Source organism: Heloderma suspectum, chromosome 2, assembly GCF_057233095.1.
Source record: "Heloderma suspectum isolate Gila_16-S chromosome 2, 16-S_ref, whole genome shotgun sequence".
NCBI classification, from domain to species: domain Eukaryota; kingdom Metazoa; phylum Chordata; class Lepidosauria; order Squamata; family Helodermatidae; genus Heloderma; species Heloderma suspectum.
Window position 1 is genome coordinate 188960683 of NC_139459.1, and position 24688 is coordinate 188985370.

Consider the following 24688-nt stretch of genomic DNA (forward strand, 5'->3'; position numbering starts at 1 on the left):
AGATCACAATACATTAGAAAGATCACGTCAATGAAGTTTGTGCATTTAAGACTTCGAAGTCAGTTGTGCTATCTGGATCAGTTGTGTGCGTCTCCCACTCTGCCCCCATTAAGAAAACGTGCTGCCTCACATTGCTTGTTATCTTTCCTAGCTTCAGAGTCCAGAATGAGGGAGAGGGAGAGGAAGAAGGAGCTAAAGAGGATGGAATGCGGAGGGGGGAGTCACATAAGAGAGGTGGTGGAGGAGAGAAGGCAGCAAGGCCGACTTCCAGAAACTAGTCTGGGGGAGCAAACTGATGGCAAAGACCAGCATTAGTTAGATTGCATCCATACTATCATTGCTGGACCTGAAATAACCAGATAAATACATTAGGAGGTGGAGGACAGGACCTTCATATACTGTTACAGAAAGCTGGGGGAGCAAATGGGTTGTGGAAAATATTGGGGTGGGGAGCGCCCCTTACTCGCTATTCTGTGGATACATCCCTTGCACGTAGGAATAAAACGAAAGGAAGAGGTTAGGAACACAGGAAACTGCCTTATATGGAGTCAGACCATGGGTCCATCCAGCCCAGTATCGCTGACGCTGACTGGCAGCAGCTCTCCAGGGTTTCAGGCAGGACCCTTCCCTGCCTTCCCTGGAGATGCTGGGACTGAAGCTGGGACCTTCTGCATACAAAGTAGGTGCCCTACCACTGAGCCATTGCCCAACAAGATGCAAGGAGGCTGGTGGGGCTGAAAGGCAGTGGAGGAGGGGAGGGAGCAGAAAAGAAAGAGGCTGAACTTGGCGGGCAGGAGTCCGAAGACATCATTTTGGGGAGCCGGCCGCCCCACCTTGCCTCACGAGGTGAGGCTCATCCGTCGCACTCCGGGTGTGCTGAGGCCCGCGATGTCCCCAAATGCGGAAACTCGACTGCCTCTGCCTCAGGGCAGCCTCTGCCTCCCCGTTGCCTGTGGCCTCCTCTCCCATGCTGAGAAATGGCCCAGAGCGCAAGGCAGAGGAGGGCCCCTCCCCGCGCCATCTTTGCGCTGAGCACTTTCCCTCGCCCCCTTCCCGGACTGCCTTCTCTCCTGCCTTCGCAGCCACCTGCCGGCCCGGCCCGGCCTTCTTCCGCTCCGCCTTCCCCTCCCCCTTCAGCCACCAACCTCATCCCTCCCGCGTCCCTCGGCCCCTCGGTCTCCCCGCTTCCTCCCAGTCGCTCCCGCCTTCTGCCCTCCTCCATCACCTGCCTTTCGCGCCACTCCCACCCCTCCCCTCCCCTCCTTCTCCTCGCCATCCCTGGCGCCTTTCCACCCCTCACTCATTTCGCCGCCGCCTCGTCCCCCCCCCCCCCCGTTGTGCCTTCCTCGACTCTGCTGCTGCTGTCTCTCCCTCCCCCCGCTCTCCCCCCGCCGAGGCTAAAATCTCCGGGCCGGGATTGGCTGCCTGCCGGCCGGGGCGGGAGGAGATGGCGGTGCGGCGCGCGGCGGCGGCGGGGGGCTGCAGGCGTCTGTGACTCCCGGGCTCGGCGGTGGGCGGGCGCGCGCCGCGGACGGGGCGCCGGGCAGGTGGCGAGGGGCGCCCGGCCGAGAGGAGCCGCCGGCTCGCCCAGCAGCGCCAGCCATGCCCGCCGAGAGCAACGAGCCGGACTGCCTTCTGCGCTACCAGGTGAGCCGGCGGGGCTCGTGGCGCGGCGGGAAGGGTCGCCTCCGGCAGCGGCGTCAGGGAAGCGGTGGCGCCGCGCCGCGCCGCGCCTTCTCCCGCCGCCGCCGCAATGTCACCTTCACGCGGGCTCGGCCGGGGCGGGGGCTCGGCGATGCCGCTGCGGCTCCTTCTCGCTGCTGTAGCCTGCCCGGGCTGGCGCGGAAAACGGCTGCCCACTGCGGCAGAGCCATTTGCCTAGTGCAGGGAGGGAGATGGGGCGTGCAGCGAAGGCTGGATGAGCGGCACCCCCCCCGCCCTTTGGGGAGACGGGGAGTGGGAGGGGGTGGATGCACGCCTGTGAGGGTTTGGGAAGGCGAAGCCCCCCCCCCCGCCGCCCTTTCTCCAGAAGGGATGCCGAGGCACAGGGGCAAACGCACGGCCAAGAAACCGGCGCCCGCGGATCTGACCTTGCTATAATCGCCCCCTGGGAAAGGGATCCCGTTATTTCTAGATCGGGTCCAAAAATAGTTGAGGGGGATTCGTGTTTTAGAGGGGACTGGCTGGGCTAGGGAAGAAAGCGGGCAGTTCTGTGCGTTCTCGAGAGATTCCCCCCACCGACGAGTCTCTTGGATCCAGCAGCATGTCCACGGATCAAGACCAGTGTCATCTTTTGGTCTTTTCTAGCTTCGTTCCTCCCGCGGGGGTGTGTATTATATTCAAGCTTCTGGTTTTAGAAAGCACAGAAATGGCTTATAGAGGGAGGGGGAACCCATTTTCATTACCCCCACCTCCAAATTACAGGGCATCTTTTCTGGGGGGGTGGGGTGTGACTAGCTCAACTCTGAAAACGGATTTTCTCCTTTTGTGACACAGAACTGTTACGCCCAGACTAGCTTCGCTCTTGGCCGGTGCGTGCATGTATTGGTGCGGGCGCGGTGGGGGTATACGACGAGGGAAAAAGGATATAGCCCGTTGCAACTGGCAGCCCAAGCACACGCACTCACCTGTTGGCTGGGTTATCTATGCCTTTGCAGAGTTTTTATTTCCGCAAAGCAGGCTCTTGGGTGAGCTTTTGCAGCACAAGCAGGCTGTGGTGATGGAGTGGAAAAGACCCAGAGGGATTGAAGAGTCTGTGTTTAAATTGTATTCAGCTTTTTGATCTACTGGTCTCCAAAGAAGCTAATGTTAATACCATTTCTATAGTACAATTAAAGTACTTCACGAACATGATCATGAACACGAACAATAATCCTCCTCTAACAGTTCTGCTAGGTAGGGTAGTATTATTATTATTCCATTATTGCAGAGGGGAGGAGTGTCTGAGGCTAACAGTTTGCTTAGATTACCTAGTGAGTAAATGGCTGAGGTGATTTTTGAACTGGAGAATTGTTAGTTCACGCTGTCCGAAAGGCCTTTTATAGGATCAAGCAAAATGCCACAAAAGAGTGCAAGCATTAAGTTCTCCAGAACTCTTCAGCAGGCCAAATGAAGAATTCTGGAGAACTCAAAAGTTTGCATACTCTTTTATGACATTTTGGTTGGTCGTAATAAAGAATTGCCTAATCGGATTTTGGATTTTAGTTTTTTCTCATGGACCAGCGTAGCTATTTTTTTTTTTAATTACTCTTAAAAGGGTCTCACGCTGAAAACACTTTTGAGCCACACTTCAGCTGTTGGTGTACATGTGTGAAAGACAGAAATGCAGTTATAAATACACTCGTATCAGGTTTTTAAATTGATCAACAGCAATGCAGGAAAGTGGTTTTACAAATATGTTCCAGCCTTGCTGCGTTTTTAATGTCAGCTGTGGAAGATGCTTCCTGTGTGAAGCATCTTTTAAAGTTTTCTAGAGTTGCATACATTTGGGAATGGCTTTTTTCACATTTTAAATTTCTCAGAAGTATGTGTATATGCGAGTGAATGGCAGAGAGAGAGAGAGAGAGAAAGAGACACTTTTCTGTGTCCCCAATGTAGATTCTCTCATGGTTGTCTTCCCTGGTCTTGTGTGAAACTAATATGGTATCAGGGGGAAGAACATAACTTGTGGTATTGTAATGCACATTAACTGAAGTACCCGAAGATCCCTGAGTGATAATTAAAGTACTGATTTTGTCCTTAGCCACTATGTTCTACTTCAGTATGTAAGCTCTTCCTTGAAACAAAGGTTCACTTCGTTCTGTTTTGGCTTGCAGACAAAAGTAATCATTTAGACATAAGTCCTACATTTGTTTATATATAAAATTGGTTTATATTTCACCTGGGGCTGATGGGAGTTGTAGTGCAATGCATATGGAGGATGCCAGATTGGGGAAGGCTGGATCAGACCTGGGTTCAAATCCCTATTCAGCTGTGATGGTCACTGGGTGACCTTAGGCCAGTGACTGTCTCTCAGGCTAACCTACCTCACAGGGTTGTCGTGAGGATAAAACAGGGGGGGGGAGAACCATTTATGCTTGACGTTGAGCTCACTGGAGGAAAGTCGCGATGTAAATGTAATAACTAAATTATACACCTTTATCGGCTAGATGGCTTCTCTTCTGTATTTTCTCAGGCATCGATCTGTGGCACAGCGACCGTGACAGAGACTTAAATACTCTATCCAAAATCACGGCTGAACATGGTCTTAAGGCTGTAGCACGTGTTGCATTCACCATCATAGGAACATAGGAAGCTGCCTTATACTGAGTCAGACCAATTGATCCATCTAGCCCAGTATTGTTGACTCTGGCTGGCAGCAACGGCTCTCCAGGGTTTCAGGCAGGATTCCCTTCCTAGCCCTTCCTGGAGATGCCAGGGATTGAACCTGGGACCTTCTACATGCTAAACACGTGCTTTACAGTTGAGCTACACTCCTTTCCCTTAAGATATGGTTGTTGGGATGTAGTAATACATCTTCACACCACTATTATTCATTAGGGACATAGGAAGCTGCCTTATACCAAGTCAGACTACTCTTCCATCTATCTCAGTATTGTCTGCACTTGACTAATAGCAGCTCCCTAGGGTTTCGAGACAGGGGTCTTTCCTAGTCCTACTTGGAGATGGCAGGAATTAAACCTTGGACCTAGAAGGTGCCCTACCACTGAGCTGTGACTTTTATTGCAATTTAGTGAACTATGTGATTTACAGTTCTTATCTCATTCATCCTTAAAACCAGCCCACCCAGCAGGTCACTATTGTTCCCATTTTAGAGGTGGGAAAACGAGGCTGAGAAACAGTCAGGGGTAGCAACCTATCCTGCAAAGCTACTTCCCTCACATCTTCCATGGTTCAGAAGCCACTCCGTATAGGCACAAAGGCTAAATGAAACTTCCATGTTCAGAGGTAGAATACATCTAAATAACAGATGCAGGGGGCAAAAAGCAAGGCAGTGCTCTTGCCTTCACACCTTACTTGTCAGGAGTGCCAAACCTTAGATTTGGAGTCTCAATCCAGCCCTCCTGGGTCCCCCAGAAGGCCATGCCCTCTTCCCCTGGCCTCACCCCTTTCACCCAACACCAATCATTTGGTGGTTTCCTTACTTTTGTGTCATCTCCCCCACCCCCCTTTATAAAGGTTGAAATGCCTCTCCTAAGGCTTAGATACCGGCAGTTAGAACGTTAAGCTAAAATATACTGGTGTTTTTTTCTATGTTGGTGTCATCCCTTATGCCTATGACCCTGAACACCACTTGAATGCATCCCCCAAAAGCTTCTCTGAAATGGAATTTGCCCCCGGTCTGAAAGAGATTCTGTACCCCTGGCGTAGAGGCATTGGCCTGGAAACAGAGTGCTTGAGTTGATGGAGACAAGTGACTTATCTAAGATTGCACACTAAGTAGAAGGCTGAAGTGAAATGTGAAACCCAAACCCCATAATATTCCTTTTGCCTCTGCATTTGCTGCTGCAACATCTCTTTTATAGCAGACAAGCTAGTGAGGTTGAGGGACCAAGTGAATTGCTGAAGTCTAGGGATGAGCGAGTGAGCGATGCTTGAGATTGCCAGGGTTCTCCAAACGTTGTCTTGCTGCTTGTCTTGTGCTGATTCTTGTTTGCGATCTCTGCTTGCTCTGCACGAATGGGAAAATGGTGCAAATTGGTTGAATGTGAAATGTGGGCAAATTCCCCCAAATTTGGGCAAATTCCCTAATTTGCACAACTTTCCTCCATATGAGCTGATTCAATCCATGGAGGAAGTTTGCACAAATTGAATTGGGAAAGTTGTGCAAATTGAACGCGAGCACATGTTTGCAATTTACGAAATTTTTGGCGGGTTCGTGTTTGGGGCTTTGGACAGGACGTGGTTTGTGCAAGCAAAAATGAAATTCTCATACATCCCTACCCAAGACTGCAGACTGGGTAGAAGACAGAGGTGGTTTCAGCCCAAACACCCCTCCTCCAATCAATTTAAGATAATACATTCATTTCTGTCCCATATCTTATCTAAAATGTCAATTTCCCTTCAATTAATTTTGCCAAATCATTAATTTCCCTTTTAGATTGCCCAGTTTATTTCTCCTTCCAACCATCTATTCTAAGTACACTTTTTTTTGGCTGTTGCTGCCTGTCAGAGGTTCTGTTTCTATATCTGTTTCTATATCTGATGTATATTATATATACAGGTTTTTATCATTGATTGCAAAATGCCTTGGATTTTTTTTAATAGAACAGTGCGATATTCATCTTCATAATAAATATATTTTCTACCAGATTCTTCCTCCTCCCCTCTGCAATTCTGTTTTTCACGCTCCCTCCTCAAAGAAGGAAAACTCATCTTTTTCATGGAGCCACCATCTCTATCTTTTCAGCTTGATCCAGAATGCCTGTCTGGTCTCCTGACTCTTCCAATTGTCCCATGTTCACTGGGTTTGCATGACACAACAATCCCCAGGTTGCTTATTCCAGATGGAGGCCTTATGGTGGGCTGTCGCGTCATGCAAACAGTCCCACTGAGTCAGAGCATTGGTCCAGCTAGCCCAGTATTGTTGGCACTGATCAGCAGTGGCTCTCCAGGTTTCAGGCAGGATTCTTTGTCAGCCCTATCTGGAGAAGACAGGGATTGAGCTGGGACTTTCTGGATGCAGAGCATGTGCTCAGCCCCTGAGCTATGGCCCTCTCCTCTCAAGCCACCTTTGTAGATTTCTGTTTTATCTGCTAAACTTAAGTTTTTTCTTAAAATGATGGGAAGGCAATAGAGTCACCAGGAAGAAAGACACAGGGGAGTTATTACCACTGGCTCTACAGGAAAGCTCCATGGCACCGGACATTGTATAAGCAAGAGACTGTGGAATTATTATGCCGAGGGTTACCTGGAAGAGATGAAGAGGTGGGAGGAATAAAAGGTAATGAGTGGTAAAATTACCTGTCCAAGGTGATGATGAACTACAATTATCACCCGAGTCTCCTAGGTTTCAGTACAAGTCACCGTGCTTAATGAGAGATAGAAACTGAATAAGCCAAATTCTTCCAATTATAGTTAGAGAAGGAATTAAAGTAGACTCAGCTTCAGAGGAGGAGCATTTTTTTTTTTAAGGGAGAAAAGCAATGCTTAGACTGAAGATAGTACCTTCAGTCTAAGAAGTGGGATTTAGGAGGAGAAGAGAGTGATTGCAAGCAGGCATTATGTTGGTTGAAAAGTCCTACTTTCCCATTCTCCTGAAGCTGCGTCCAAAACTCATCAGTGTTATTGATCCTGTAGATCTCAAATGTCCTTTCAAGATACCAGAAAGCACATGGGTTCTGGTACTGTAAATAGCATTACTGAAATCTTTGCAGCACAACAGGCACCGGTTAGCAGCTGTGCATGCAGTGTGGGTGATACTCTCATGGGGAAAACCAACTTTTATTTGGCAACAACATCAGCACATCCATTATGTTTATTCTGAATAAATAATCTTGTAATGTTACTTATATATTGCCCTTTATATGCATTCAACTTATTTGTTTTGCACTGGCTTTCCTTTGCATATGCCATTCATACCGTAGTATTAATGTTAAAAACTTCTTATTTTTAAATGTTTGCACTTTGCTGTCACTTAACTTTCCTCTTTAAGGTCCTTTCATACTCTTTCTAGAGCCCTGTGTTCTCCTATATTGATATTTTTAGTTAGATCACTAAAGACCACACCTTTTATTTGCAACACGTCGCCATCAGATATCTGTACGATCCAGTCCCTCTCACTCTTTAAGAAGTAGTTTAAGACATATCTATTTTCACACATATTTTCCAATTAAAATTTAGGGCACAATCTTATGTATGTTCAGATGGAAAAAAAGTCCTATGGGAGGTATAGGACTTTTTTCTCTGACTAAACATACATAGGATTGTACTTTTAGTGTGTATCTTCTTCTGTTGTCCTGCCTTATCCATTCCCCTTTCTTTACCCCTTATGTTTCTGTTTGTTTAGATTATAAACCTGTGTATAGGGTTCTGTTGGTTTTTATTCTATATTCCTTTAAAATTCATGTTTTTATACTGTACAGTATTTTTTAGGTGCTTAAAGGAATAATAAACATTATTATTGTTATAATTATCATCATCATTATACTGGTGAGCCTCACCACCATGTCTTGAGAGGTATCATTATTATTCCCATTCCACAGATCAGGAAAGCTGAATCTGAGTTATGGCAACTGTGTGTACATCACTGAACACAACAGATGAAGCTGCCGTATAATGAGCCTGACCAGTGGTTAATCTAGCTCAGCACTGTCTATGCTAATTGTTAGCACTTTGCAAAATCTCAGGGCAAAGGTTTTTCCCCAACCTGTGACCTGAGATCCTTTGAACTGGCGATGCTGGTGAATTTAGGGCATTGCTTTACACAAGCAAAGCAACTTGTGTCCCTCCAGATGTTTTGTCCTACAATTCCCATGATGTTTCACCATTGGCTATGCTTACTAGGGCTGATGGGAGTTGTAGGCCAAAACATCTGTAGGGCCACAAGTTGCCCACCCCTGCTTTACACAAATCTGTGCTCTATCTGTGAGTGACAGACCCCTCACATTCTTGGAACAATGGGAGGTGCAGGATTGGCCTTGTAGGTTCAATTTTGTTGGAGGAGAAAGCAATGGAATCTTAAGGTATCTCAGTAAAAATTTGTTTATTGACAAATTTACAGGATCACAGTGCAATACCTCATATGGGCAGCATTTGTCGCAAGGCAGAGACTTAAGGCAGGTGATGGGATCTCAGTACAAAGGGAGGGGAGGTTTAAACCTGCCCATCTCTACAAGCTGAGATTAGTCGGGGGGAGCGTGGGTGTGTCTGAGCATGGGGAAGGGGCATGCGTACGTGTGTATGGCTGTGAGAGAAGTGGGGGAAGGCTGTGTTTGAGTTAGCCTTCTCTGCATTCTGTCTCTCAGGTTGGGCAGGTCATAAAGATATGATGCAGTCCCCCCCTTTTGCAAAACAACCTTTCATGCTTTTAATTATCAGTTGGCCATTCCCATCACAACAGCTCAATTAGCAAAAATGTTTCCGCTACACTGTTTGTGAAGGGACTTAGCTTAGGCATTATAGGTACACACAATCACATCTACTGGCTGGATAAAAACATTTCCATATCTCATTATTCTTCACTAGTATTGCCACTTTATAGAAGGGGAAGCTTGAGCTGAGAAATAGCTATTTGTTCATGGCTACCTAGTGAGTCTATGGCTGAACTTTGGGTCTCCTAAACCCAGTGTCTGAATTCTACTGCTGAATCAGGAAATACAACCTATGAAACTATTTCATTTAGTTCCATAGGCTTAAAATGCTGTTGGCCCATCGAGTAGCTTGCCTTCCTTGGTAACTGAAGTTCAGCAGCAGAAGTCTCCCCCTAAACATCACCAGAGGTGTTAACAGTGCAGTGTGGAAACATCCTCAGCTAATGTTTATTTAAGGCTTTTCTGGGTCTCAAGCATGTGCACTTCCTTCTGCCAGATTGGTTAGGGCGACTACCACTCCCCTTCTGGCAACCACTGCCACCCAGCACAGACATCCGTTTTCCCAAGGGGAGTGGTCTTTTCTTTCACTTCGCAGCATGTTGTGGGAAAGGAAGCAGCTCAAGAGACTCAAGGGGGTTATAAGCCCCTGCCTTCAAGACCTCATTATTTTCTGTATAGCTCAAATCCAGTGGGTTTAAGTAGAAAAAAATCTCTTGTACACACTCTAGTCTTTTAGTGCCACGCTTGCTTTAACCACACCTATATACCAGCACCACCTGCCATCTCTGGACCTTCCTTAAAAAACAGATGTGAAGTAATATTATATTATAAAGAAAAGTAACTATAAGCATATATAGAGAACCATGATCAAAACATGTGCAGGAAGTGACAAAGCTATAATTAATTTTTTATTTTATGATTGGGGAGGTTTATTCTACATTGGAATAGGAATAATCCTCTAGAAAACAGATGTCCACAAGTATTATCAGTGTTGAAAAGCTGACTTGATACATACATAGTAGGTCTTTTCTTTGTTGATGTGTTTTTTTAATTAATTTACAGATGGCTATACGCACATAGTAGATGTATTTCTGTGGTTTTGGTAATTTCTGTATTTTTAAAAATACTGAAATAATGAAGCATGTACAGAGTGCCATGCCCTTCACTACTTGCTGTCTCCCCCTCGCTCTGAATTAAGGAGTATCCACAGACTTCCTTCCAGTAGGACTGCTTTTAAAAGGCACTTCTTTTAAAAATTAAGCAGTGCCCCTACCTCCCTGGAAAGCATTCTGAGGACATAATCCAAAAATTCTTTTGGAACTTCAAAGATGGATACTAAAAATCACTCTACTTTGTATGGTATGTGATCCACTCATTTTTACACTGTCCTTAATGTGGGTGAGCATACAGCCCATATTTTCAGCAGTAGATACATGAATTCCAGGTTTTGGGGTGTTTTTATTTTATTTTTGGAAAGCATTCTGAGCCAGCTGGGCTTTTAAGCATTTGGCAGGTGCTAAAAGCCAGACTGGATTCCCTCCTCCTCCTCCTCCTTGACGCACTGGCCAAAATGAGACATGAGATCTCAATTGACTTGAAAAACCTGCTTGTAAAATTCAGGGAGCACTCCTGAATTTGCCAGGTTGGAATAAGGGAGAAAAGGAAGCTGAGTGGGTAACAGGCAGTGGCATGAGTTCCAGGGTCCCACTGCAGGAAATAGATCCACTTGCATTAAAACAGCATTGCAGGTACCTATGAAAAATTCAGCAGCCGTTTTTTTTACCCCTCCAAATTTTTTTTACCCCTCCATCAATCACAAGTTGGGTCGCCACCATTTTTCTGGACTTGCTCTTAATGTGAAGGAGTTAAGCAGGCAAAGCTTCCCCATTCACTTGTGATACAGGTGATTTAAGTCCCTTATCTCTGGTTTTCTGTTGGTACTCTTAAGACATGACAGGAATATATTGCTGGACTCACACCTTGCAAATAAGTTCTCAAAACTCGGCAGCCCCTCCCCCCCCCCAAATGTTTACAGGCTGAACTGTACACACTTACTTATGTTAAGTCACCTTTTGTACTGCACTGGCAGCTGGAATGGAAATAAGAGCCAACTCTCCCAATTTACAGTTGCTTAGTGACTATCAACGAGATAGCTCTGGTGTTTTTCCTGGAAGGGGTGTAAGGCACACCTCTTCTGTCAGGCTTTTGGCTGACATTGCATTCAGTGTTGTTTTATCCTCCCCCCACCTCCTTTAATAGACAGTTTTGTTATTGTCATTTAATGTTAATCAAGGCAGAGTATATTTGATCCCAGACTCGTCCCGTTTGCTGTAGTTTATGACAGAAGTGTGAAGCGAGGCTACCTCCCAGCTAATCGTTTTCTGAAGCTCTTCTGAAAGTTCTGATTCTTTAGAGCAACTTTTTAATGCAACCAAGACTTTGCCTTAATGGCTGAGATGAAAAGGGGCGAATGGGAATGCATGAACTTAATAGTGTTCGGCTGGGTCCCTCTGAAATACAAAACATATTCCTGTTTATGAGACACCGCATACAACGATTACATTATGCAGAAATTTAACAGTTTAGGTCTAAAGTATAGTACTTTGAAATCAACTAACCAAGTGACTACTGGGAAACTGTATACTATAACTTTTAAAATGTGTTTGCCTTCCTGGTTATGGCAGGAGGTGGCGCCCCTTAATAAATGTAGAGGCGATCTGAAAGAGCAGCTGGCAAGTGGGTCATGACCTGCATGCGCAGCCACCAATAATAGTCCATGGGATGGTACCGGGTGTAGGGTGAAGTGGCAGTCAGAGCATGGGTGATGCTATTGATGACGGGCAAAATGTCTGAAGAGCCGCTGCTGCAGTATGACTCCATCTTGGCAATCTGCTCATCAAAGTACTTCCGTCCATAGTCGCTGCGCACAATTTCAGGCAACTCGTCCCACATCTTGTTGGCAATGGCCTTAATGCGCTCAGGGCTGTACAGGCTGGTGCCAGCAATGAAGTTCCCAGGCTCCACAATGCAGACCTTCACCTCATGGGAGTGCATCTCATAGCGTAGGCAGTCGGAGAAGGCTTCCACTCCAAACTTGGTGATACAGTAGGGGGAGCGAGCAGGGCTTGCCATCCTCCCCATCATGCTGGCCACGTTCACAACACGGCCTTTGGCTCTGCGGATGAGAGGCAGGAAGGCCTTAGTTGTGCGGATTATCCCCCACAGATTCACTTCAGCCACCTCTTTGTAGGTATCCATGCTGGTGAACTCAACCTCCCCAAAGGTTGAGATCCCAGCATTGTTGACCAGACCCCAAAGTCCAGCCTGCGGGTTCTTCAAGGAGGCAGTCACATAGTCCACAGCACGTTCCACATCCTCGTTGTTGCAGACATTGAGCTGCATGGTTCTCATACGGTCGCTCTTCATGTTGTCTAGGTCCTTGCAGCCTCCCCGGCCTTGCTCCTTCAGCAGGCAGCCGGCATAAATGATGAAGCCCTTTTCGTACAGGTGCTTGGCAAGAGTGAAGCCAAAGCCAGAGTCACAACCGGTGATCAGGACAGACCGCTCACCAGTCTCTACTTCTGTTCCGTAGAAGCGCTGGCCCTTCAGGCTCAAGGCAGAGAAACAAAATTCGGGGAGGGGCCAGAGGCCAGTGGCAGTATCTCTGAGGTGTGGAGCTTTTACAAACAGCTGGGCAAGAGGGCGGGAGATGCGGGCAGCAGCTAGGATGGTTGCCATCAGTGGGCGTCTTCACAGTGGGTGTCTTTGACTTGACTCTGCATGGAAATCCGTGGAAATATGGTTTTCTGTGGTTATATTGTTGTTGGGTTAACTTTGAATTCCTCAAAAACGTGGTGTGTACATTTTAAGAAACAAACAAACCAGCCAGTTGAAACCAGTCGCAAGAGGCGAAAAATAAATGTCTAAAAAACCTGATACAGAACATTACAAATGGGAGCCTGTGTGCAGGATATGTTTTTATCATTTTTTGTTCAGCACTTAGGAGTAGGGTCTATTTATTTCCTTTAAACCACACCTTTCTTTCATGATGGAATTCAAAGCAGCACACATAGTTACCAGGTGGTCTTTCATCAAAGTACTGACAACAGCCAGAGCTGCTTAGGTTTAGCACTGCAGCATATGCCTTCAGACTACTCCCTACTAATAATTACACTACTATACAATATTATTACTAAAAACCTGTAAACGTTATCTCCAGTGTCTGCTTTTAATCTGGCCTGTTCTTTTTCCCTCTCTGGCTGGAAAAAGTCACAGGAGTGGAGATGTACACATGCATGCACATGTACAAACACACCTTTCTTAAATGTTATAGTTATTGGCCTTCTGACAATCTGTCTTGCTCGAGAGGCCTTTTACATCCCTGCTAGTAATTTGTTTAATGGTACAATAGTGTGATGTTGATGTGATCCCAAAGATGTAATTAAAGTGTTGAAGTTTGCCAAATATATTAATTCTGTTTAATAATAGGAACAGAATATTAAATATTCTGTTTAATATTATTCTGTTTAATAATAGGAATTCAGTAACTGACTGAAGTACCTGTACCGTAAAAGTCCTGGACACAGGACAAAATATTCAAAGTCATGTGTATCCTGAGTGTATGAATATTTACCATTCCACTATGGTTGATGGGAATTACTCCCAAATCAGTGAACATAGGATTGTAGTCTTATTGTAAATTAGCCATCCCTTTGATACACATCAAGCATCGCCCTGGTGCTGTTGTTCACGGTGGCTGAAGAATGGTAAAAGGATGGATTTTTCCTACTGGTATATGCTTGTAAGGGGAGAGGAGGGTGTCTCATCAACAGTTATGACTGCGAGTATAGAATTAAGGCGTATACATGGGATCTGTAATGAAATGTTGCAGTGTATCCCCACTTCTCAAAAGGAATGTTCCTGTTCAGGGTTCCAGTAGGCTATTCCCTGCAAGAAGGGCATTCCAGTCTCCTCACTCTATTTTTCTTTCACAGCTGTCACTCTACATTCTGTGGCTACTCAGCAGAGCACAGTGAGCTGTTTTGGGGGTGGGGGCATGGGGTTGTCTCCTTAGGTGTTTTCTGTTTTGGTACTTCTGCAATCCTCAAGGTTCAATCTTGAACTCCACAAGCAGCATTTGATTTTGTGGAATGGCACTGTTGGAACACTGTGGTGCTGGAGAAGACTCTTACGAGTGCCCTGGACTGCAAGGAGGTCAAATCAGTCCATCCTAAAGGAAATCAACCCTGAGTGCTCATTGGAAGGACAGATAATGAAGCTGAAGCTCCAATATTTTGGCCACCTAATGCGAAGAGAAAACTCCCTGGAAAAGACCCTGATGCTGGGAAAGACTGAAGGCAAAAGGAGAAGGGGACGGCAGAGGATGAGATGGCTAGATAGCATCACGGATGCAATGAATATGAACTTGAGCACGCTCCGGGAGAGAGCGCAGGACAGGAAGGCCTGGTGTGCTATGGTCCATGGGGTCACGAAGAGTCGGACACGACTGAACGACTGAACAACAACAACAACAACTGTTGGATACTGCCCTAAGTATAAAGCTTCAGCTCTGGAGCCTCCTCCTCAGACTGAGCAACTCAGTTGTAGCAAAAAGCCAGTTCTACCAGACTAAAGGTAAAGGTTTCCCCGCCAGTCGTGTCCGACTCTAGGGGGTGGTGCTCATCTCCATTTCTAAGCCGAAGGGCCAGCGCTGTCCGAAGACATGTCTGTGGTCATGTGGCCAGCATGACTGAACACCGAGGTGCACGGAACACTGTTACCTTTCCCGCCAAAGCAGTACCTTAGTCTACCAGACTAAGCTCCTGCTTTTCATCCTTCCTGATCACAAACAGCCATCTCCCTTTCTGGAACCTGACCTTTGCCTGCCTAAGATTATATCCTGTGCCTCTGGACTAGCTGCTCATCAGTTGCCACTTCTACATAGTTTCCCCACTGATTGGAACAAAGTGTTAGACAAATTGCTAATACCTCGAGGGCCAAAAACTGAATGTGAAGTGGAAGATGTGTGAATACATCTCACAACAACTATTTTGTGTGTGTGTGTGCTAAAAGCTGCCAGAGTGGGAGCTGATTTAGATCTGTGCCACACTGGGGATGGGTATGTGTGTGTGTCTTACCCTTTCTCCTTGTGCCACAGCCCGCAACCCAACCTCCCGTTCAAACCTGATATTAGCTGCACAGGGGGAAATATTCAGGTACAGCATATGTGCTTGTTTGTTTTCCAGTGCATAATAGGGTTTTTTTGAGGGAGGAATTTCAGCCATTGTGCAGGAGGAAAGGGTCCCCCCCCATATTTGGCCTCCGAACCAAGTCAGCCCATCCCTGTGTCCACTTTTAGCAAAAGAAAAATACATCATGTTTAGCTTGGTCTTCAAGCGCTATCGGTTCTGCGGCTCTGGAAATAAATAAACCTCTTCCTGGGGTGGCTGGTGTGTCCGATGTCAGTGGGGCTGTGAATCCACTCTGGGTTTCAGTCAGAACCAGGCAGAACTCTAAAGGAGCTATTCAAGGTGCTGAACCATATCCCCAAAATGGGTTCAGCACCTTGGATAGCTCCTTTAGAGTTCTGCCTGGTTCTGACTGACACTCAGAGCAGATTTAGAGCTCTACTGACATTGGAGCCACCAGCCTCCACTAGATCAGGGCATGTTCTGAAGGCACATGATGCAGCAGTCTTGCTGAAGCTAAGCATGTCTGTATCTAGTCAGTGCCTGGATGGGAGATTGCCCAGGAGTCCCATGGATGGTAGGTACCTTGAACTCCATTATAGAATAAAGGTGGGTTATAAAATGTAATAGATAAAATAATCTGGAAACCTAATATGGATTCAGTACAACATGCCTGTTACTGACTGATATCTCTCATTAAGGAGACCAAGCACAACCCCTGCACTGGTGCAAAAATCGTTGATCAAAATGGTTTTAGCATAACCCAAATCGGACCCTGCTGCTGTTATTACATCTGCAGGCTGTGATATAGTCCAGTGGCGCATTCCTCAGTGACACATTCTAGCTCTTGGATGCCCAGAACAATTTCTTAAATAAATCAGAATGATAGAAGCAATGATTGTGGGGAAGCATTTAACAAAAAAAGCATTACGTAGCGTCAAAAGAATCATGCCTGCTGGTCCTCCCTTCTCCTCCATCTTGCCTGTGAACCATTCGTTTTATGAAAGGACAAGCATGTTAAGGCTGCAATAATATACCTACTAACCTGGGAATAAGTCTATTTAACTCCATGGGACTTACTTCTGAGTAGACATGCATAGGATTGCAGTTAGGGACTGAAATGTGCAGGTATAGAACAAAACTCTCATTACGTACAGATGATGCATGAATTTTCACAGATGTACTTCATCTATTGCATGTATATCCCGCCTCTCTTTTTACAACACAAAAACTCAAAGCAATCGAGAAAAGAAATAAAAAGGACTCATAGGTCAAAGCAGGCCAATAGAAAGGGGCTCACTGTATCTCCCACCCTCTCCTGCAGAGTAGCTGACTGCTGATTGAGGTCTGGATGACCATTGGGCCAGGCAAGGCTACAGAATGCCAGACCACTAATGGAGTCCAAGAGGGAAGGGGCCAGGCAGCAGTTGGTCAAGGCAGCTGACCCAGTCACTTTCATTCTTCATTGGATATGGCTTGTAGAAAAATGTGGACCTCTATCGGCTATGCAGGGAATTGGAGCGAATCAGAATATGTGCCCTTAGGAACAAATTCTCCACAACTGCTGTTCAGAACATGGAAGTTCAAGTGGCAACCTAATGGGAATTATCTGTTTGTATTGAACCTCCCCTCCCAATATTACACAACTAGTCAAGTTAAATGTGGACCCCACTATTAAGCAAAATAACAACAGACGTAGAACATTTTAAAGCTGCATAGTTAACCTATTGGGGAAAAATAGTATCATAAATATGAATGCCCTGTCTCATCTTAGAATCATAGAACAGTAGGGTTGGAAGGGGCCTATAAGACCATCGAGTCCAACCCCGCTTGTATGTATTCTTAGAGGCCTTCTGGTATTGACTCCCCAGAAAGACACTGGTAGAATTAATAAAGCATTACACGACTTTTTATGCAGAAATGAGCACCTCCACTACTGAACAAAAGGACTACAACTTCAATAGAAGAAAGAGGGAGATTTACCCACCCTCCCAACTTTTCTGATTTAAAATTATGTAACAGTGCTATCCTGGCTCACATTTAACAAGCGGGAATCCAACTTTTTAGACCCTCTATGCAGCTGGTCAGTCTTTGTAAACAGGAAGGAAAATGCCAATCATGAGACCAGCTAAGTAAGTTTGGCAAGAACTAGGTGAGAAGTTAGCTTCTGACCCATATTCCCATGCTACAATTACACGGTGGAAAAACTCTGCTCTCAAAATTGCAGACTGCCCATTTATATGGAGAAAATAGACAGATATACCTTACGGATAGGCCAAGTTATTAATCACAATTATTACTTTATACACTTCTCCTCACTGAATGCAAATTATACATTCTACATATGGAAGGTAACTCCGTCCAAGTTCTGGGAATCCCCCTTCACCTGTGCCCTGCACAGCCAACCCTGTTAATAGGTTCCCCTGATCCTCTGACCGGTGGGCTAGATGGACTGCTGTGAAGAAGTCTGTTCTGCCAGCCCAGTTAAACACATCAAAATGTGAATCCAATCTAGATTAAGCATTTACTCACCAGCAGAGCCCTACTAAGGCATTCTGTTTCTGTGTACACTTAACACATGAGGAGGGGGAGTACTCTAGCCTCGCCCCCTCCTTCCATGTTTCTGTCTCCCTGTACTCGCAGAGGGTGACTTTCTGAAGAGGAGAGTCTCCTGTATCCAAGGTGGCTCTCCAAGTGATTCAGAACACTGATTTTATAATGTAAAGTTGCAAGTGCAGTCCCAGTACATATCATATCATGATGCTTCACCATGGGTTTTTGCTAGATGTGTGTCTTTTTATGTACTTGTCCTGCCATGTAACATGTGGCTTGCCTCAGTATTTTGCCATGTGCTTGCATGCTTTTTTTCCCCTGTGACTGTTTTGAGTCTCATTTGTGTTGGCCCCACCACACTCTTAACGGACTCCTCCAAGGTGTGCCAGGAAACCTGGCACAGGATGGAGATAATTTATGCTGTACATAAGATTGTACCTGTGTTGATTGCACCCCCCCCCATATTGGCATTTTCATCTTAAGTTGCTTCGCTAGGGTTCTTCCCCCAATTACTATAACCAGTTTAAAGATATTGAGAGCTTTCAGTATGTCCAGTTACAGTAGCGTAACCCTGTTCTGCATCCACTCTCCCCATTGATAAACCCATCCATATTTACATGGACCTTTGAATCAGTCCTGAGCCTGCCTCCCCTTCCAAGGTTTGCCAACTTTTAACCAGCCTCAGTACCTTTAACACCACCTGCACATCTTAGCACAGAGGTGGGCAATTTGTGGCCCTCCAGAGATTGTTGGACTACAGCTCCTATCATCCTTCACCATTGGCTATCTTGGCCAAGGCCTGATGGGGGTTGCAGTCTAGCAACACCTGGAGGGCCATAAATTGCCTGCCCCAGCCTTAGCAGATGACTGTAATGCTTAAGCTGTGAAAAACCTAATCTAATCTGATTTCTGCAGCCTAAGCTGCTGTTACATGCACAAGCAAAAACAGGCTCTTTTTTCCTCATCAGTTGACAGCCCTATTTCTATCCACCCGCTCCTTTGGAGAAGCATAGCCATCGAGTGGAGCTAATTCAGCTGCAGATTGTACAGAGGAGAAAGAAGGAAGATGGCTCACTCTTCCCAGTAATTAATCATTCTTATTTATGTAGCCTCAGTACCTCCAGTGACACAGATCCAGTAGGTGGTGAAATATATGCTGGGGCTGGGAGCAACTGGTAGATAATAGCTGATTCACCATTGAATATATGTTCTGTCATCATATGCAGCCATATGTCTTTGCCTCATCTTTGCTGCAGGCAGTCCCACTCGCAACACCTGTCCTTTTTGTTCATTGGGCCATAAAGTAATTAATTTCTTGTAAACAGCATAGTTATCGAACAGTGTCTTCAGAAAAATGTGGAGGCATAAAGAAGTCATAAGAGGCAGTTTTAGCAACTACCTATCATTCCAAACTGTAAGCAAGCAGGGCTGGCCCTACCATTGGGCAGAGTGAGGCGGCTGACTCAGATGGCAGATGCAGGGGGGAGACCCCCATCTATTCCTTCTGCCCCCCTAACTGTTCCCATTCTCCTGAACCTGTACCCCATTATGGATGGGTGGTAGCTCAGTGGTAGAGCAGCTGCTTTGCATGCAGAGTGTCCCAGGTTCAATCCCCAGCATCTCCAGGGAAGGCTGGGAAAGACCCCCATCTGAAACCTTGGAGAGCTGCTGCCCGTCAGTGTCGGCAATAATGCGCTAGATACACCAATAGTCTGACATTGTAAAAGGCAGCTTCCTATTTTCCTAGCAAAGCTTGCTCGTTGCTCTCCTTGATGCTTGCCTGGGCCCCAATTAGCCTGCTGTCCTCAGATATGGCAAAGCAGAACACTGTCCCACAGCCATTGTAAAAGCAAGATCCAACCACTTGACTGGCAGCGTTCAGCATATGGAATGGAGGGGTCATCTTGTTCTTTGTCTCAAGCTGCAAAATGTCTCAAGGCAGCCCTGTAACCAATCTTTAAGCACATGTAACTACATTTGCCTACATTCTTCCTTCCCTGTTCTTCCCTTATTCTACTACTCTCTGTTGATTCCCCTGCCATCTGTCTTACACTGAAAGCTCCTTGGGGGCAGAGACTTGTCTGTTTTTTTGCCTACGTAACTCTGTTAAGGAGCTGTGTGGACTGATGTTACCCTATAAAAAATACATGAAAAGGCAAATACTATATATTCTATAAATAAGATAAAATGGCAAATGGTGAGGTATTAAGTTGATCCACAATAGCAGAAGGGTTTTGCAGCTGAGGTTTTAGATGCAGGCCATAAACAAGTTTAAAAAATGGCAAGTGACAGGAGACATGATGGATAAACTTTCTTGAAAGACTATTTGCCCACCCACTACTACTCTTCTCTTGCAAAGTGCAGCCCCAAGGGAGATTTGAGTTGGGAATGTTTTATGTAGCATGTACTCTGAGGTTTGGCCAGAATTCTCTGTAGGTCGTAATTCCCATAGGAATTACATTGCAGATGCGTGGGGGTTCCTTCCAAGGTACGTAGGTTTGAAAACTGCTGCTTTAAAGTAGCTAGGAATTATGCAAAATGAACTTGTGGCTCCATCCTAATAATACTGTTCTTGTGGTGGTAGTGGGGTAAGGAAAGCTTTGGGATAAAAAAAAAATCTTGTGTGCTCTATCAACCTCTTATAGTGAGTGAGAACTACTAGCAATTTTTTACTTGATTTAATGATCCTCCAATGTTTCTTCTATTCTGAAAGCTTTTGATGTTGTCAGAATGAGGAACAGTTCCTTACCCTGGAGCGCAGAAGAGGAATATCAATTAATTCTTCTCCGATGATTCTTTGTTTTTTTTCCCTGGCTGCTTATAACCCCAGAACACCTTTCATGTGATAGAGCAAATAGCTTAAGGCTGAGTACATGTTAATAAATAAAAATTCTGCAGCCAGCTAACAAAATACAACCTGTATAACTTATACAAATTTAAGCAAACTATTCTGGCTCCGCTGGTTCTAAGGAGGCTCAAGGATCCTTTAGTTCAGGGCACTAAATCTTGCAACCTCCATTTTGTTTTCATCCAGCATTACCTCCACACTTGTCATTCTTACAACATTGAGGACTAGGAACTTTGTAAAAATTGAAACTGAGATGTTAAGTAGAATGTTAGATTCTGCTGCCCAGTAGCTATTTTTTTTGGCAATTTTCGGCTACAACCAACAACTCATTTGCTCTGGAGTAGGATTCACATAAGCTTTAATAGGTGAACCTACTGTAGAATAAGTGGTATGGCCTCCAACAGTTGTTAAATGAAGATCAGCCAGGTGCCTTAGAATGGAAGCAGGCCCTCCTCCCAGCAGGCATCTCCCCAAACAGTCTCTGCCAAGGTGCAGCCTTTAAATACCTGAAGGGGAGGGGAAAGAGACAGGCAGCTTTAACCAGGTCCCTCAGAATGGAATCAGGCCTCCTCCCAGCAAATTCCACCTTATGAGACACAGGATTTATTTATATATAGAGTCAAGTTGAGCTAATAAAATGAATTGCCAGGAAGGAAAAAGATTAACACTATTTAGAAAACTAACATAGATCTTCACCGATAAACAAGAAGAGCTAAAGAAAATGTGATGATATGACTTCTTTTATTACAAAGGGTATATACCAATAATTATCTTTTAGAATACAAGAAAGGCTGTAAGTAAATGCAGAAATCCACAAATGTTGGCTGGCTTTATTAGCCAGTGAAAATTTGTGGTCACCACCACACTACCCTTCATGGATTATGCGGAGGGGTGGTCTTGTCTCTCATGTCATGCAGAGCTTCAGAGATTTCTGGGTACCTTTGAAGCCCAACATGAGGTCAGAGGATGATCTCCCATCTTACCTAGCACCAAGATCAGAAAAGCAAGCCTCATCAAACTTACTAGTCAGGGCAGTTATGAATGTATTACATCCATTCCATTGTGGATTCTAGAAAATATAGGATCTCAGTCAAGTTTCTGTTAACTGATCTAATCTGCTGTAGGTTATGGAAGGCATAAAATCTCAACACAAGATCCAGTGAGAAGATAGTCAAAGAATCCATTTTAGTTCCTCAGTTAATTGGAACTGGGCTGTCATTGCGATGTTATGTTTTCTGGAACTCGCAATGGAACAGGAGTGTCCATTTGCCTTAATAACTAATGAGAAATGATGCATGAGCCTGATCATTGGTTTTAGTTATAAAAATGAATAGGAATTCAAACAAATGAATTTGGAATGAAAAATCCATTACAATGTGTTTTTTTTGGCAAGACTGATTCCTTGAAAGAATAGTAAAAGTTTTTCATGACATTTGGATGGAAAACACCAAGTTATAGGCAGCAGAAGACACGATGGGACTCCAACTGAAATCAGTGGAAAAACAAAAATGAATGGGAATAACAAAATGAATGAATTCTGAAATAGATATGAAAAGAAATAAAAAATCAAATGCATGTATAGTGAAATAAATGAAATTTTCATAAAAAAAACATAAGGAGAAACTACCCCCCCTCCCCTGGGCACAACTGTACAAGAGATGGAGGCAGGCAGGTAGGTAAAGATTACCTCAGGCCCCTGCTCCAGCTACACTGGCCCTCCCTTTCACCATAGAGTTTTTACCATCAACTGCCATGTGTAATGAATCCTTGTTGTTGTTCAGTCGTTCAGTCATGTCCGACGCTTCGTGACCCCATGGACCATAGCACGCCAGGCCTTCCTGTCCTCCGCTCTCTCCCGGAGTGTGCTCAAGTTCATATTCATTGCATCCGTGATGCTATCTAGCCATCTCATCCTCTGTCGTCCCCTTCTCCTTTTGCCTTCAGTCTTTCCCAGCATCAGGGTCTTTTCCAGTGACTTTTCTCTTCGCATTAGGTGGCCAAAATATTTCAGCTTCAGCTTCAGTATCTGCCCTTCCAGTGAGCAGTCAGGGTTGATTTCCTTTAGGATGGACTGATTTGACCTCCTTGCAGTCCAGGGGACTCGTAAGAGTCTTCTCCAGCACCACAGTTCGAAAGCATCAATTCTTCGGCGCTCAGCCTTCCTTATAGTCCAGCTCTCACAGCCATATATTACTACTGGGAAAACCATAGCTTTGATTAGACGGACCTTTGTCGGCAAGGTGATGTCTCTGCTTCTTACTATGCTGTCTACGTTTGCCATCGCTTTCCTCCCAAGGAGCAAGCGTCCTTTAATTTTATGGCTACCGTCACCGTCTGCGGTGATCTTGGATCCCAAGAAAGTAAAATCTGTCACTGCTTCCATTTCTTCCCCTTCTATATGCCAGGAAGTGATGGGGCCAGATGCCATGATCTTCGTTTTTTTAATGTTGAGTTTCAAACCAGCTTTTGCACTCTCCTCTTTCACCCTCAACAAGAGGCTCTTGAGATCTTCTTCGCTTTCTGCCATTAGGGTGGTATCGTCTGCATATCGGAGGTTGTTGATAATTCTCCCGGCAATCTTAATTCCGACCTGTGATTCATCCAACCCGGTGTTTCTCATGATGTACTCTGCATATAAGTTAAATATGCAGGGCAACAATATAAGGTCTTGTCGTACTCCTTTCCCAATTTTGAACCACTCGGTTGTTCCATGTCTGGTTCTTACTGTTGCTTCTTGACCCTCGTACAGGTTTCTCAGGAGACAGGTAAGGTGGTCTGGTACTCCCATCACTTTAAGAATTTACCACAGTTTGTTGTGATCCACACAATCAAAGGCTTTAGCGTAGTCAATGAAGCAGAAATAGACTTTTTCTGGAATTCTCTTGCTTTCTCCATGATCCAGCGAACGTTGGCGATTTGATCTCTAGTTCCTCTGCCTCTTCGAAACCCAGCTTGTGCTTCTGGTAGTTCTCGGTTCGCATACTGCTGAAGCCTAGCTTGTAGGATTTTGAGCATCACCTTGCTGGCATGTGAAATGAGCGCAATTGTGCGGTAGTTTGAACACTCTTTGGCGTTGCCCTTCTTTGGAATTGGATTGTAAAATGACCTTTTCCAGTCTTGCGGCCATTGTTGACTGTTCCAAATTTGTTGGCATATTGAATGCAGCACTTTAACAGCATCATCTTTTAGGATTTTAAATAGCTCAGCTGGAATACTGTCATCTCCGCTAGCTTTGTTGTTACTAATGCTTCCTAAGGCCCACTTGACTTCACTCTCGAGGATGTCCGGCTCAAGTTCAGTGACCACACTATCATGGCTATCAGGGACATTCAGATCTTTCCTGTATAGTTCTTCTGTGTATTCTTGCCACCTCTTCTTAATCTCATCTGCTTCTGTTAGGTCCCTGCCTTCTTTGTCCTTTATCATGCCCGTCTTTGCACAAAACGTTCCCTTGAGATCTCCAATTTTCTTGAAGAGATTTCTAGTCTTTCCCATTCTGTTGTTTTCCTCGATTTCTTTGCATTGTTCATTTAAGAAGGCCTTCTTGTCTCTCCTTGCTATTCTCTGGAACTCTGCATTCAGTTGGATAGATCTTCCCCTTTCTCCCTTGCTTTTCGCTTCCCTTCTTTCGTGAGCTACTTGTAAAGCCTCATCAGACAGCCACTTGGCTTTCTTGCATTTCTTTTTCTTTGGGATGGATTGAGTTGCTGCCTCCTGAACAATGTTACGGACCTCTGTCCATAGTTCCTCAGGCACTGTGTCTATCAGGTCTAATCCCTTAAATCTATTCCTCACCTCCACTGTATATTCATAAGGGATATGATTGAGGTCATACCTGAATGGTTGAGTGGTTTTCCCTACGTTCTTCAACTTAAGCCAAAATTTTGCAAGAAGAAGCTCATGATCTGAGCCACAGTCAGCTCCAGGTCTTGTTTTTACTGACTGTATAGAGCTTCTCCATCTTTGACTGCAAAGGACGTAATCAATCTGATTTCGATCTTGACCATCTGGTGATGTCCATGTGTAGAGTCGCCTCTTGTGCTGTTGGAAAAGTGTTTGCTATGATC

At 45.1% G+C, this 24688-nt stretch overlaps 1 protein-coding gene and 1 pseudogene across 2 annotated transcripts in view; one reads left to right on the forward strand and one right to left on the reverse strand.

Annotated features, from left to right (window-relative positions):
• The first annotated feature begins 581 nt into the window (after positions 1-581).
• The window catches only part of SLC4A8 (solute carrier family 4 member 8), a 128166-nt gene continuing 104059 nt past the window's right edge, over positions 582-24688 (forward strand). The window contains exon 1 of one of the 2 annotated variants that reach the window (XM_084836880.1): positions 582-679. In XM_084836880.1, the coding sequence (XP_084693006.1) occupies positions 644-679 (36 nt within the window). In that variant the 5' untranslated portion in view covers positions 582-643. Of the gene's footprint in view, positions 680-1313; positions 1648-24688 lie in introns of those variants that run through there. The other variant, XM_084836879.1, reaches the window with a different exon arrangement.
• LOC146353599 (D-beta-hydroxybutyrate dehydrogenase, mitochondrial pseudogene) lies at positions 11730-12770 on the reverse strand (annotated as a pseudogene).